We start from the raw sequence: 17,032 nt of genomic DNA, 5'->3' as shown, positions 1-17,032 counted from the left end.
TGTTTTGGAGTCTAGATTTAAATAGAACTGCTAATAATCAGGTTTCTTAAAAGTAACTTACTTATTTGTTGCCTGTCCTGTTTAGATATGATTGTTCCCAAAGTTGAAAAGGAAAAGAACTTTTCCCTTTAAAAAGGAATCAAAGAAGCTCAGATGGGTGAATTTATAAAAACTTGAAATGCCCTGTGAACCTCAAAATTTCTCGTACGATGAATTTTCAAGTGTCACAATTGGTGGCGGATGACCCTGACTCCATAGTGATATTGGGCGAAGACTACACCAGATTGGGTGAAGACAACCAGGTGCAGTTAAAAATGAAATTGACAACTGCCAAAACCAATAAGTTTTAAGTGGGAGCGCTGCAATTATTTCTCTTCTAAGCACTGACAAATAAGTTAAAATCTGTAATTTACATCAAGATAATTTGTCGAGTGAACATAACATTTAAAAACATACGACATGCAAACAGTTATAATATCAAATATTCATTCATGTGCCGTCTATCTATTGTCAATTTTAAACTGAAATTGACGCGGAATCGAAAGACGTCTGTTGCATCTTTTGACCTTGATTTTTGAAACTGCAATGATCATTGTGCATCCGCACGGGCTCAACCAGAGGTGTCAAGGTCATTGTGATGTGCTGGGCAGCTTTTGAGCTAAAGTGGTTTCCACTTTTGTACTCCAGCATCAATTTATCATCAACCAGGTGCGGTTGGGTACCATAAACTGGACTGTATAGCGGCTGTTCACGTCTGTAGCTTTCAGTCGAAATAATTCCCATACACTTATATCGGTCGAAGTCCACAACGCTCTGGCTGTTCCTGGAAGCAATCCGTTTGCATCTCTTGTTGCGCTGGAATGTGGCACATTGGAACAGGAATGATTCTATGAACATTATGAGCATTGCAACGCATAGACCAGTGACTAGGATGTAGAAGATCCCAGCAACTTGACGGAATCCAAGACCTTCCTTGCCACTCTAAAGCCAAAATCGATGTATACACCTATCCTAATACATGGCAGGATCCATAAAGTTTTGTTGCAGCCAGCAGGATGCTTTAGACATTAAGTAAACGTACACTTTAAACAATGTAAAGGTAAATTTTCCTTCACAGTTAGGGTAAAGTGATCAGATAAAAATTTCTTCCGCAATGTTCAAAGTTGGTACCTTCATATCGTCAGGTAAACCGCACATTTTTATGTACGTCCAGGTAGTTATAGCTAGCAAGATACATTGTTCATACGTGCTAAGTTATAAATGTTCCAACATTTCCTTCGTCAAATGGCGGAATATTTACGCGAGGTTGGCGTTTTCCTTCAGACCAATTCGGAAAATTTTGTACGCATCCTATAGAGTAAAATGAGTGGTACAATATACAAGCTCTCGAAGAGTAATTTCAAGGACTTACTCTCTTGTTACTACCAAAATTTTTTTTCTTGCTTATACCGTTGATATAGGGGGGATACGTTAGATGCGTTAGGTCGGCAGTCAGATTCATTCGGTACAAATAGACTTCAACTCCTCTAGGTCGTTCTGCTTTTGGTGGTCTTTTTGGAAGAACTTTTAGCTTCCAAGGTGGAATAGAGAGGTAAAACATGGGCCATTAAGTTGCACTGATGTCTGTCCCCTAGTTATAGTATTTTTTAAGTGCTTATTGTGCTCAAGTTCACCGCATTAATTATAGTCAACGAGAAATTCGGACATTTTTCAGCCTAAAGTGGTTTTGTTTTAAGGCGTTTTCTGAATTCTTCAGTGGCGCCAAAATTGACGTTATGTACAGTCCATATAGGTCTTGTGCAAGTTGTATACTGGATGACTTTTTATGAGTTACTCTGATTGGTAAACCCAACCTAAACAGTGTTATTGATTTTTGCTAATTTGCTTGCGCTTAAAATTTTTTTTTGCTTTCAAGTTTTAGTGGCCCAGAAAACGATTCTAAAGATCTCTGTGCTGACGGACTTTTTCAAGAAGCACAAAATTGGTTCTCAAGACCTAATCTCCAAGAAGTTTGTCAATTTCATTCAACGTTTTTTGTTCTTAATTTCACTTTGAATTTTGTTTTTTTTTTTCAATTTTTTGGATCCGACTTTTTACTACATGGTTTTCCCAATCCATTCATAGTCCATTCTAGGCCTAGTTTTTAATTGCTCTTAAACGAAGTTCATAGCAATTATTGTAAACACGTGTGTCTTTTTTATGCAAATTTTTTGCTTGATAATTTTACTTTTCCTCTAGAACATTCTTTGACTTCTCAAGTGACTTTTTCACGCTTTCGTTCTTCATTTTTGAGTGATCTCTATTGCTCTCCGAAGTAAACTTGTTGCTAATATATAATCGGTTGCAGTTTGGGGAAATGTAGTTACTCATTGCGCAGTGGTTGGTGCGGGTGGATCGGGAGGTCAAAGGTTTGAATCCCCTTGGGGGAAAGGTTTTTTGCACCCATAAATAAAAATTGATTTAGGCTACAGACCCTGAATTAAAATGCCTCGCCTGTCGTTCAAGAGCAATTTTTGCGACATTTGTCGGTTTATGTTTTGGTTTTGTTTCCTTTGTACCTCTAATCATGTTCCTGCTAGCCTCCAAATTAATGTTCTGTAGATTTAGACAAATGACTTGTTTGAAGTCTTAACGTTGCCGACTTTTTAGCTGCAGACTTTTAACTCATTCGAGCTGCGGTAATGAGGCATTCATTTTGTTCTACAAAATATTTAGACAACTGTTTTAAGGTTGAGAGTTGGATTGTTGGTTTTAAAAAAAAACTATAAGCAAGATTGTTTGCAAAAAATATTCGGAAAAACAAAGTCAATGTTTTTCTAAATAATGTCATGAAAATGGCAACAATTCCTTGATTTTTGGATACCATAATATTTCTTTAGTGGTAACTGTGATTACGTTCTCAAACGTTTGTTTGGAAATAGATAAATAGAGCAATTGAAAGCAATACTTACGAGAGAAATATTCGTTTTTTTTTGAATTTTTAATTATACTAATTGAAAGCAATAGTTCCTCTTATTAGACATTTGTTCTATTTTGATTTTTTTTGTCTGAAAACAGTGGTTTCTGATGCTCATGATACCAATTGGGATTGAAACAAGAAAAAAATGGGGATCTTTTCCGTTTGTACCCCCCTCCCCCGCTACGTCATGCGTCCCCAGTTACGGAGCACCTGTCATTACATAGTAAATAATTATATAGAAAATGTGGCTCGTGCGTCTGGGGGTGTCGTACGCATATGAGATTGCGTACTTAATCTTGAGTCGCGAGTGACGATTATGTTTTATAACCTAACTTGCGCGGCGAGTTCGCTTTACACAATTTCTAAATGAATCCGCATAGCGAATCGCTTGGTAATTATTTGTCTACTTTACTTGATTAGTAAAGACAGTTAATGAAGAATAAGTTGAATTGAGCAACTGTTCGCGAAGTGCAAAACTAAAAGAGTGAGTATTAAGGCAACTGGTATTACAGAAGTCATAGCAAACATGAACAATAATTTCCCGCTATGGGAGATGGGAATAACAGACTAGTATGTGAAATAACATTGACTTATACACATGCCCTTCAGGAAAAAGTACGCTAAAATAAATTAAGTACATCGTATAATAAATGTACTGCACTGAATTAATTTATGATGTATGACATTTCTCCCGCTTCAATGAAAATTAAAATTGCGTAAAATAAAATTTTAATAACAATATGAATAATATTAATACTTATTCACCGGTTAAATAGTATCAACAATATATTTACTGGTTATCATAGCTAGTCATAAATAATAATGTATCAAGTTTTAATTATTCAAAGTTTTCACAAGTCTTCTTCATCAATTATGAGCTCATTTGATGTACTGTGATCCGCTGGTCGTATACGAGGATCTGTTGGTGATACCTGTCCTATGATAGGCGATGGGAAGTCATTTTCTATGTGTTCAACCCGCGTTGCTGTGTCAACAACTGTTTGTACAACTGAAGGTTGTATCGATTCAATATCTCCTACGCGTCGTTTCTTGCGGGGTGGAGCAAAGTTCGGGGGACACGAATTAGTAGATTCACCAGACGAGTCTTCTTTGTAGTATCCATAATATTTAGGACTTTTTCTAGTCCGTTTTGTTGCTCTTGTGGGTATTTGTGGTAATACTATCGCTGGAGCCGATGGAGATGACAAGATTAATTCTGGTTGGTTATTTGTAGGAGGGGGTGCGATTAATACTTCTCCAGTTATGATTTGCTGTTCGGGAGCAGCCTCGGGACTTTCGGGTAATACTTGGGCATACGTACTCGACTTGCGCGAGCAATGTTTGATTTATTTGATGAGACACCGCTTCGTTTCTCGCTTGCGATGCTGCATTTTTCGGTCTCCCGTTTGTATGCGCCTGGACTCTTTTATGTGGCTAAGTATCTTAGCCTCAGTTGTCTTTTCTGCGTGCGGGGTCCTCGATGGTTAATATATTCGGTTAATTTTGTTTTCCGTTCTTCCCGAGTACCAAATTTGGCAATATCACTATTGCGCACTGTTACTTCCATTTCCCCGGTTTGCGAATGACAGAAGTGTTTTGATCGGTCTTTTGTACCACCGATCCTGGAGCCAACACCTCATACAAACCATCAAGATTTTTCTTGGATCTTTTATGGAGATGTTTCTTCCGAGCAATGTTCAACTGTACGGCGTGTTCTTTTAGAGGTAGTGGACGATGCGCTTTTGTGGTGCGAAGGAAACGGGATTCATTGTCGGTTGCTAGACGTTCACGTGTGGTAGCGTCCTTTGTTGCTTTGCACATGTTGCGCTCGATTTCATCGTCGCTACGGCTGTTTCCCCAGTGTTCCTCCGGCAACAATTCATTAGGAGTTACTGTTTCTTCATCTAAATAATGATTAAAATTTTTTTCATAACTTAGATCAGATGACTTTGGTTGAGTACTTACATTACTCAGCGGTGTATTGGCTTTGCGCCCAAAGTGAGATTCGAGTGGCGAAAGCTTAGTTGTTTTATGTTTACATATGCGAAGCTGGTATATAATTGATTTTAATGCTGCTTTAATGGTGAACAAATTTAATTCTTTATTTGCTTCTTTTATACATGCTAAGCGTTGTTTAATAGTACCAATAAGTCTTTCAACTAGTCCTATTGCACGATGGTCATTCGCCGGAGCTGGTATTAATGTGATATTATTTTTCATACAAAAATTTTTTACTTGGTTACCTACAAGACAACGAGCTTGGTCTATTCTTAAGGAACGAGGGACTCCATGAATTTGTATATAATTATCTTGAAATTTTTTTACATTCGATGCATTTGCATTATAAACTAATTCTGCAGAAAGATATTTTGAAAATCTATCAATACATGTTAAAATGTATATTTCATGTTCTTTTTCGTTATTAATGGGTCCTGCAAAATCTATTTGTATTTCTTGGTTCGGAACTATACATGGTGTATGTGCTTTAAATTGTTTGGCTGGAATAACAGATTTTAAATTTTTACCGATAGCAATGCAAGATTTGCACTCTATTGCTTTGACAAGCAAATCACGATTCATGTATGGCCACCAGCAGAGCTGAGCCATACATACCATCCCCCCGCTACCTGGGTGACTCGCATGCAAATCTTCAATGAGTGCATCTTTGAGTGCGTTCGGTTTGGCTACCTTCTCGTCCATACAAACACATCCGCCAGTCACATGAGGGTCCCGCCAATAGCTATGGAGATACGGGTTGAGGGCCTTTAATCGTTCTTCATCTCCCCTGATTATGCAATCCCGAACCTCCTTCAGAACTGCATCCTTGCTTGTTAGGGATGCGATTAGCCCTTTGTTGAACACCTTGCCCACCACTTTCTCAAAGGACACAACTTGGGGGCTATCCGTGAGTGGGGTGCTTAGATTTGAATGAGATGATGATCTGCGTGGCGTGCTTGTTGTTGCATTATCCGTAAATGATACGCGGGGCGAAGCTCTTGTTGTTCGGGATGCAATGGATTTTCCCTTTAGAGATGAAGCTTGTTGACTCATTGTTGATGAGAGTTGAGTTTTTTCAATTAAATTGATTGACAAAGAGGAAGACAACTGAATTTCAGGTTGAGTTTGGGCAAAAAGCACTTGTTTGTTGTTTGTTAATTGAGCACGTGAGTTACTTAAAGTATTTGAGGGTGGCTTACTAATGAAGGTAGGAATTTGAGACTGATTTTTGATTGACAAGTGAGAATGACTTATTGAAGCAAATTTAGGAGTATTTTGGTAAGCGAGTGACGCTTTTCCTGTTTCTACAAGCATTTGAGACCCAATTTGTAAAGGTTTAATTGTAAATGGTAGACTATGTGACGCAAATTTAGAATGAATTTGGTATTTAGTAACTTGCTTTGCAAAAGAGGCATCTGAAGAATGCAATCTAGTCTTTTGAGTATTTAATAAAGTATTATGCCTTCCGGGTGTTAATTTGTTAAATGAAAAGCGTACTCGCGATGCGAGATCAGAATTGGTATTAATTAATTTGGAAGTGTTTACTTTTGAAGTAGGATATGTATGTGCGAATACTGATTCATTTTGAGTTGAATGTACTCGCTGATCATGTGCACTAGTACAATCAATACTATTAGTGGGATTAAAAACCGAGTTACAATTTTGATCCGCGAGTGATGTAATATTATGAGTTAAATGTACGCGCGAGGCGTGTTGACTATACTGATTATTGAATTTAAGGGAGGTTACATTAGAGTTGTATTTTCGCGCCGCGAGATTTGAACTAACATTTGTTAAGCGTACACGCTGGGCGGACTTTATGTCAAAGTTAGATTTTTGTTTTGAGAATAATTTTAAACTATTGTTTCGCGGGGCGAATAATTCGTTAACTTTTGTTTGAGGATTTGGTTTGACATAATCTATATTTAAAACTTGTTCAGTATTAGTGGTGGAATTTTTATTTTCACCATCAATATCAAAATATAATTTATTAAGTGAATGAGCTACAAGGTTGTGTTTTTGTTGAAGTAGTTGAGCATCAGAGTGTATGCTTGATAATGTTGCGACTAAAAATTCCTCATCATATTTTGAAACACTTTTTGGTGGTTGATATGGATTTCGAGAGATGTAATCAACTAGTCCCATCTTCGCGCCGGGCGGATGCTCTATTGAGAATTGATAAGGCAAAAGACGATCAACCCAGCGTGATAACATTTATTGTAACTTTTATTTGATCGATGTTCTTTTAAAATAGAATGTAATGCGCGGTGATAATAGTGAGCTCTTTACCATACAAATAATTTTTAAAATATTCTATGGACCATACTACCCCAAGAAGTTCCAATTCGTTAATACTATGACGTTCTTCACTACTATTTAAAAATCTTGATGCAAAAAAGATCGGCTTCCAACCATCAACTGTTAGTTGTTCTAGTGCTGCTCCCAATCCAGAGCGAGAAGCATCACATTTGATTCGTGTTTCGAGTTGGGGATTATAGTGAATGTTTTCTGTATGATTTGCTATGCGAGTTTTTATGGCATTAAAATGTAGAGTATGAGCGTCAGTCCAAATGTATTTAGTTAACTTACGAAGTAGAGGTCTTAGAGGGTGGCAGAGTTGAGCTAAATTGGGAATAAATTTACTAATATAGTGGACTGAACCGAGAAATGAGCGTAATTTTTTAGGTTTATTAGGTGGTTGTAATGACATAATAGAGGATGTTTTAGATTCGAGTGGTGATATCCCAGATTGAGTTATATTATATCCTAACCAGGAAATTTTTTTCTTCGCTAAGTGGCATTTAGGAAGGTTAATTCGGAGATTATCTGCGTCCAGTTTTTTAAGACAATCTAATACAGGTTGGAAGTGATCATCTTCAGAACCTTTACTTACAATTAAGATGTCGTCTAGAAAACAAAATGTATTTTTAAGGCCAATCAAAGTGTAATCCATTGCCTTCTGAAACTCGGCAGGCATGTCTGTAAGACTATAAAATCCCGTTTTGAAACGATATGTGCCTGTCATGTCACCACTTACAATATTGAAATTACAGTGTTTAGCAGTTTCAGGGTGTAGATTTAGTTGGCTGTATGCATATTTGAGATCTATAGTAGAGAAGTATATTTTATCCGCTGGTTCTGTTTTGTAGTTTGTTATTATTCGTGATATGGAATCCATAAGTGTTTCAATATTTGGCATCTGATATTTATTTTTGTGTATTGCTTTATTAAGAGTTTTGGAATTCAATGCTAACTTTATTGTTTGATCTCGTTTAACTGTGATTACAATAAGTAAAATAAAATATTGATCAGAACAGTTATTCAATTTTTCTATATGTCCTTCTTCAAGAAGTTTTTTAATTTCATTATTTACTCGTTCTTGTAAATTAATGGGTACTCTTCTACCCTTTTGATGTTTCGGTTGAAAATTTCGATGGAATTTAGATTTAACGATGTGTATTTTTGAGCGACCAATACGTGTAATAAGTTGAGGAAATTTTTTTACAATACGTGTTTTAAATGGACTTTGAGATGTGATAGTGTTGACCATACTACCTTCATATTTTGGAATTTGAGTTAGAGATTCCGAGAGCGTCAAATAGGTCACTACCAACTAGTGGTTTTAGCCCGTCACGGACTACCACAAATTCAGCTTCTTCAAGTCGCCATCCATTGCTCGCAATTGGTGCCTGTATCATACCCGTCACGTTTTTGGGTTCGTTTGAAAATGTTTTGAGTTCCTGGGGAGGCGCTATCATCAACCATCGAGCAAGGGGAGAATTTTCCACTATTTCCGAAGCAAGAGACTTGTGTAAAATACTGCATACACTGCCTGAATCAATGAGAAGTCCAACTTGGGTATTACCAATTTGCAAGATGGTGTTCTTTGGTTCAATCTGTATTGCGTTACTTGCGATGCTTGCGATCATATTATCATCTGAGCTATCGTAATCTGATTCGCATTGCGGGTTATAATTCATATTTTGTATGGCAATTACCGTTTGGTCAGCTGAAGTTTCTTCAACAGAGTTAACATTAGATCGGATGGGTTTATTTGATGATGACTTCGGTTTCCTGCACACTCGCGAAAAATGATTTTGTAGACCACAGTTATTGCAAGTCTTGCCTCTAGCAATACACTTGACTTTATGATTTGCTGACCAAGTTAAACCACAGTTTCTGCAGAGTTGATTTGGTGGTCGAGTAAAACTAGATGTAGTCGGCCGTTGACTCGGTGGTCGAAAAGGTCGTTGAGGAATTACTGCATTAACCTGCGGAGCAGATTGCGAGTTTGTAATTTGTAGTTGGTTTCTTTGACCTAATTCCTTATTTATGGCCAAACGTAATGCTTGAGCTGGTTCTAGAGTTTCTCGCAACACTTCCCGTTGGATTTCCGGACCTAACATATTCGCAATAATTAAATCTCTGATAAGAGTTTCTTGACTCCCGAGTTCACAATTTTCAGAAAGTTCTTTCAATTTTCCAAAGAAATGTTAGATAGACTCTCCTCTTTTCTGTTTTGTAGTGAGAAGTACGTACCTATCAAATGTGATATTGCGCTGACGAATGAATGCTGATTCCATGATTGTCCAAAGTTCTGCTGTTGTTAGAATGTCCATCTTGAGATGTGGGTTTCGGCTACAAACAATTCGACGTCCTTCGGTGCCCAAACTGAGATATAGCATTGACACAGTCTTTCGATCGGCCTGTGCCCACGGTTTATCTCCACACATTACTTCTATCTCCAGTTGTCTCTGACACCGATTCTTCCAGTTTATTTTTGATTGAGCGTTCCTCACCAATCTTTCCCTCTCCGATTGTGCCGATGATCCTGTTACCGTATCCTCATAGATAGGTTCAAGTGGTAATTGTACTGTTTCGGGTTTTGGTTCCAATAAAGTGTCTAGTGTAATATTTTCCTTCGCAAGAAGAGCTAACTTGGCCTGCATCTGCCACTTTTCCCATTTCAACGGAGGGTCTGCCCTAGGTTTATCCCAAAATGGCTCAATGCCAAGTGGGGTCCGCTTCTGAGTTGCTGACTGCGCTATGTCGTACGCATATGAGATTGCGTACTTAATCTTGAGTCGCGAGTGACGATCATGTTTTATATCCTAACTTGCGCGGCGAGTGCGCTTTACACAATTTCTAAATCAATCCGCTTAGCGAATCGCTTGGTAATTATTTGTCTACTTTACTTGATTAGTAAAGACAGTTAATGAAGAATAAGTTGAATTGAGCAACTGTTCACGAAGTGCAAAACTAAAAGAGTGAGTATTAAGGCAACTGGTATTACAGAAGTCATAGCAAACATGAACAATAATTTCCCGCTATGGGAGATGGGAATAACAGACTAGCATGTGAAATAACATTGACTTATACACATGCCCTTCAGGAAAAAGTACGCTAAAATAAATTAAGTACATCGTATAATAAATGTACTGCACTGAATTAATTTATGATGTATGACAGGGGGCTGCAAATGATATGCGCCCACTAAGATGGGGGGCACAAACGGAGAAAATCCAAAAGTGGTTGAAGCAGAAAACACAAACGATCGACCATTTTCTTTTTCTTTTTATAATCAGCTACTTTCCTATTAATGAGATGAAGCAGAGATTAGTATCTTATGGATAAACAAAAGATCAGCTAACAAATTTTTGTTTGATTGAATTACAGAAACATGCCGGCAAAAATAGACCATAACCGACCAACGTCGGGCAAATTGCTCTCAAACGACCGACGAGCGGTTGCCTCCTTTTGTAGTCAGCCACGGTTTAGTCAGGCTAGCTTTAGCTTATTTGGAAGGGCGTGAGGTGAGTGCAGCCTTTCACACCTTAAGTATACGTCTCCAAAACTTCTGTGAATCGCATACTTGGAGTCTAGTGAGCTGAACGGTCTACGAGAAATAATGCCCACGGGGCGCTACCTCTTCATCCCGTTTCTGAGGACGAAAAGTCTTAAGGGTCGGACAAAAAATCGGTCACGAGAAAAATCGCATTAAAAAGACCAACCGCTTTAATATAATTGCTACAAACTTCTTTGGAGAGCAATTAAGGAAAATTTCCTAAAACAGTGCCAGTGAAGTCATTTATGATAAAAAACATTCTACTATAAATCAACGTTAATGAGGGTAATAGATGATGACAACGCGCCACAACAGCAGCTGATGTGCGGCATCAAGAAAAAAGGTAAGGAGAGAGAGAGAGAGAGAGAGAGAGAGAGAGAGAGAGAGAGAGAGAGAGATAGTGTGAGATAGATAAAACGTGATCAAGAAAAAAGGAAAGAAGCCCAAATGACACAGCGAGAGAGAAAGAGAGAGAGAGAGAGAGAGAGAGAGAGCTAAGAATATTTTCTATGGTGAATTTCCACTCTGCAACTTTTAGTTTTCTAGCCTTATTGGTAATTAAATCATATACAAAAAAACTGCAAAGTGCAAAACTTATAGTTTCTAGATTTTGCAGAGATAAAAAAGTTCAAAACCATTCTTTCACGTAACCCAGCTGCAGGAATTGAAAATTTCGTTGGCAAGTAATGATTGATAAACTCAGAAAAGGACAAAATTAAATATAAATGCAAATTTTAATGAAATCTTGCTAAAATTCGTGATATTAATATCGTCAGAAATATTTCATTGTCTCATGAAACTATACAGTATCCTCATTTTAAGCCTGAACTATTTTCACTGTCTTATAAGGATCCATAAACATGAAATATTGTGATAAATATGATAAATTAATGTTTTGATATGTACCAAACTTGATGACCTTCACAATCTAGGATGTATACTAATGATTTTTACCCATTCACTCAATTACATTTTACCTCCGACTAAAAAGTCAAGTATTCAAGTTTGTTCACACATCCCAATTTTGTTGACGCTTGTCAATTCCATTCGCCTATAATCCTCTCTTGAATTGAGTTGGAATCGTAACAGAATTCCATATAAACTTTGATAGTTGCTATCTCTTGCTGAGCATTGGAGAGTGGATTCGTGTCGCAAATCCAAATTGCAAACAATTACATACCTCATGGGTTGAGGTATCACATTGTGCAGTCAGCAAATAAAGAACGCGCTCTACTTAAGATAGAACCGTTCTGGGATCGACCAACTCTAGAACCCCCATTGAGATGAGAGAGATGGAGGACAATTTTGAGTTTGGCAATACTAGCAAAGGAAGGCATGTCAATTGACATATTACGACAAACACCCACTGCAAAGTCTCCTTTCCTCCCGAGTCAATTTACGAATAAGACGTGGACAGCACTACGGCCCAATGTGAGAGAGGTTGTCGAATACGAAACGAGCAACTCAAAAGCGCATGGCTTAACAAGTGTCAAAAAAAACGAAACACAGGGAATTCTATGCGACGATAAACAATGGAAAATCTGCGATAGTAAAGCCGTCTCACTTACATACCTTAGTTTAGGCACGGAAGGCCGACTGATTTTTGGTTCTCAAGAACCAACAGTTCAAATTGATCAAATTTCCACGAAAGACCTCTGGGAAACCCTCAATAATGTCTTCACCAAACACAGGAATTTAACCTTCGATCGGTACACCTTTCTTACGCGAAAACAACTCCAAGGAGAACCAGTAGAAAAATTCTACGGATGTCTCCGCGAACTTTTCCTAAGTTGCGACCTGGGTTGTCATGAGGAGTCAATCATCCGTGATGTATTTATTGCTAATATGTAGGATGGAGACGGGAACTGTTAAAGGAAACAAGAACAGCCAAGAAAGCAGTGGAACTAGCAATAAACATTGAGATGGGTATTCAAAACCAACTAAAAAATCGGGGACTTTGGCATTTACAGTGCCTAATCAACTCGGAACCCGTCTACCAATAGTATCCAAAAATCATGGAACCATCCTGGACCAACCACGAATAACTTTAAGCCTATAATTTTTCCGAATTGTGGGTATGCTTGGCCGCCTAGTCAACGTCAAAATGGCCCAGGGAAAAATTCTGCAAAGATTGTAGAATCACAAGCAATTTCGCGAAGGTTTGTCGTAAGCCGAAGTACCCAATAAAACCGGAGCCAAGAGTCAATAATGTTGATGATGCATCATGAGAAGCTGCAATGGTCGGAACATCTGCAACTGCAAAAGAACAGTTGAATCAAATTGATTTCATGTTAAAACAGCAAAATGTCCACGATTCAAATTACGATTCCGACTACGACGACTTAGATGAAAACTGTGTAGCAGTCATCTCATATAGTGACAGTTTGAGAGAAGTAGAGACAGTCAAAATGCAAATTTATTTTGGGAACAAAGAAACAAAAGCATTCGTGAGTTTTGAGCGTTTGCACTATAATTACCTAAAGCCTAATAAACGCGTTGATAATGAACAGCAAAGAGAGTCACTGGACAAATCGTTGGCATTTCAAGATCTCAAAAGGTTTTCTAAGGATTTAATCAAATCAACTAGTGTAATCAATACCACAGTGAATGTAACGATTGGGTAGCCAAAAATGTCGACGTCATTGTTGTCGAAGACGGACATAGAACCATAGTCGGCCGGAATTTATTGCCAGAACTCGGACTCTCCTCAACTTAATCGAAACAAGTATTAAACATTGATCTAAACCAGTGGCCGATCAAACAACAAATAGCCCTTGATTTTCCATGTTTTATATCCAGAATCGGCAAATCTCACAAACACTCTGTCAAATCTACATTTCCTAAAAATTTTACTCCCACTCATCAGAAGGGAAGACGAGTTCCCATAAATCTTCAACTTTTAGTAATTTTAGAATTCAAACAACTGATAGATGAAAAACACGTCATAAAATATATAGTTGCTCTGATTAAAGTTTCATATCCCCAATTGTCATAACAGTTAATTGTCATAAAACCGTTGATTAGCATTAGATTCGAAAATTCTAAACAAGCCAATAAACAAAAACAAGTACCAAATGCCCAATATTGACAATTTAATAGACCCAATACAACAAAATTTTTTTACAAACGCGTCAAATGAAATCGCATATTTTTCAACACTGGATTTAAAATACGCTTACAGTCAATTGAATTTAGACCCGGAAAACTCTCGCCATTGCAACTTTAATAAATTTAGTGGTGATTGTACCGGCACATATTGTTCTATTACCGGATTCTATGGTCTCACTAACATGCCGGCATTATTGCAAAAGGTAATGGATTATACTTTAGCTGGACTTAAAAATACACATTGTTTCATAGATGATATCCTTATTGTTAGCCATGGTTCTAAGGAGGACCCTCTAAAGTTAGTCTACAAATGTTTGAAAGAACTTGACGAGGACATCCTTAGAATTAATCTGCCTAAATGTCACTTTGCTAAAACAGAAAAAGAATGGTTAGGATATAAGTTTAGCCAATCTGGAATCGCAACACTAAAGTAAAAAACTTCAGCAATTCTAAATCTCCCAGTACCTAAAAATATAAAACAATTACACTCAGTTTTAGGATCAGTTCATTGTTTAGGCAAATTCATACTTAATCTGTCACAATTATGTCACCCGGTTTGACCACTCCTTAAAAAACACTAAATTCATTTGGAATAATGAATCAGAAACACATTTCCAACACATAGAAAAACAAAGTGGCGAACGCCACAGAAATTACACGTTATAATCCACACTAGGAAACCCGCATCAAATGCGATGCGCCTAGGTTTAGGTGCTGCATAAGAACAGCGATCACCACAGGTTGGCACAAAATTGCATTTGCATCACGATTCCTTAACTCAAATGAGGAACGGTACAGTGTTAGTGACTTAGAACTATTTCTAGTGCTGCGGTCTGTTGAATATTTTAATTACTATTTATTCGGAAGTAATTTACTGTCATCACAGGTCATAGAGCATTATTATCCATCATGAAATAACATAGATCCAACAAATCCTATAATAGTCGCCTCACACGTTAGGTAGATCGATTGTTACCTTTTGACTTTAACATTGAGAATATACCAGGTGCCAAAATGGTTAGATTACTTTTCCCGCCAACCAAATCAAAAAGCACAAATAAAAACAGATTTGATGAAGAATTTGCGGTTGCGAAAATTACCCGCATTTGTGACGCGATTGCAGCAATTTATATAAATTCCGCACACACAAACTATCAATCACTTCACTTCAACACGGTAAATAACACACATTCCATACGTGCCTAAAATACTCACCAAATAAACCACTCCAAATTGCTTTCTGCCTTAAATTTCCGCAGAAATCAGTTGCTTCTCTCCAATTCTGCATACGCAGCACAATCTAGTAAAAAATCATTCCAACAAGAGCGCCACTAATACTTCGCTCTGACTCTCACCGGAACAACTGAACGTGTGACCTTCCAATCAACGCCCAATTCAGCAGTGAACTTGACTCGATCAACGAATGAAGGGCCAACGACCCCCAACAGCTTTTCAAGGTGAAAGTCTTTGGAAAAAACTTAACACAGCTCTTTACAAAGGGCTTCCTCGCAGTGCTGACCAGTACTGATGCCGTATTGAAAGAGGTACGAGACTTTATCCTCCAATGATCACCGATGCAAGGACGTCAGTCCACAGCTGCATTCTTACTGGCACGACCTTCACGTCAAGTCCGGATGTGTGTGTGTGGACAAAATGGTTGCGAGGCCCAACTCAATTCATGAGGTGGTTTTATAATCGCTTCATCTCACACATCCCGGGAGCCGGGGGATGATAACATTTGACCAATACGCTTTCTGGCCGTACATGCATTGGGATGTTTTGAAGAAGGCGGCAAAATGTAAACCCTATACGGATATTGGTAAGAATTTTAAACCGATATTTCAAGCATCTAAGGTGAAACCACATGTAAACTGTTCAGAACCCAATGAGGAAATTCAAATAGACTTTGGCGGAGCGAGTGAAAAAGGCCAAGACATATATTTCCTCGCATGTATTGATCGCTTTTCAAAATACCATACCGTAGAAGTATTTGATAAAACAAATGAACCTAACGTTGTTAAATTTTTAGATGAATACATTCAAATTCATGGAGTTCGTCGCAATAATAAAATGTACCAAAGCTAGACGTTTAATGGGAAAAAAACGTTAATAACTTCTGCAAACAAAATAACATTAACATAAGTACAGCACCTGCAAACAATCATCGAGCCATTGGATTATTGGAACGTTTAACTTTCGGAGATGCTTAGATAGCATAAAGTTAGCTAAAAAACAACAACAAATTCACAATTAAAGAAACAATAATGTCAATAGTGTGTCATTTACATATATAAGCAAAAGACCAATGTAATACCCTTCCAATTTGGCAGAAGGCCAAACACCACTTAGTAATATAAGTACAGTACCCAAATAATCAAACCTAACATATGAACAAACACTGAACCACTATTTAGACGCCGATACTGTCCCTTATGGGTGTCAGGAGACAAGAGCGATATCCTCAGAGAAGAAGCCATGAACCGAGCCCAAGTGGATGCGGGTCGCAGGTACAACCGTCATAAGAAGAAATTGGTATCATGGAGACGTCACGCGAACTCAAATTTGCCAGAAAGGTCACTAAACGTTAAAAGAAGGACTTCAGAGAACTATGAGATACTTTGGCGCCTGGGAGTACTGTCCTCCGTACATCTACCACCAAAAAAATCCAGAAACCCGGAGCCTGCGAAGTGAGAGTACACAATATTGACATAGCCAATTTCGGCACGAAAGCAGATCGAAACACTTCCTTATTGAAATTGGCTCAAAGACGCCGCTTATCCTACGAAATGACGAACGAATAGAAGATAGCTTTTCACTCTAAAGAATTGAAGAGAAATATCTGGCGATGTCAAGATCGGACATAGAAAAGCAGATAATACATCAGGAGTTTCGTCTGCCAACAGCAATATCTCTAAATCCACGAGTACCAAAAAGCCTACAATGCCACAGCCATTGGTAACGCGAGGACAAGTCAGCAAAACTTCAGCCACTCCGAACACTTCTGCTGCCTCATCCGTGACAACACCCTCATCCTCGGTTGGCAAAAGAATTTGTCGCTCTCTTGACTATTACGATTTCGGAAGCTCAGTATGCTCGGTAAGCGATGCTGAATCCGATCCTGT

The 17,032-nt window shown here is 38.0% G+C and overlaps 2 protein-coding genes across 3 annotated transcripts in view; one reads left to right on the top strand and one right to left on the bottom strand.

Moving 5' to 3' along the window:
* The window catches only part of LOC142342736 (uncharacterized), a 467,082-nt gene that overhangs the window by 109,486 nt on the left and 340,564 nt on the right, over positions 1–17,032 (top strand). The window lies entirely within an intron of this gene.
* Positions 345–17,032, bottom strand: part of LOC142342737 (glutamate receptor 3-like) — a 106,338-nt gene continuing 89,650 nt past the window's right edge. The window contains exon 19 of the mRNA XM_075394259.1: positions 345–981. Within this exon, the coding sequence (XP_075250374.1) occupies positions 517–981 (465 nt within the window). The 3' untranslated portion in view covers positions 345–516. The remainder of the gene's footprint in view (positions 982–17,032) is intronic.

This window comes from Convolutriloba macropyga, chromosome 7 (assembly GCF_964194025.1).
Source record: "Convolutriloba macropyga chromosome 7, txConMacr16.3, whole genome shotgun sequence".
In the NCBI taxonomy this organism is placed as follows: domain Eukaryota; kingdom Metazoa; phylum Xenacoelomorpha; order Acoela; family Convolutidae; genus Convolutriloba; species Convolutriloba macropyga.
This window is presented reverse-complemented; position numbering and strand designations above follow the sequence as displayed.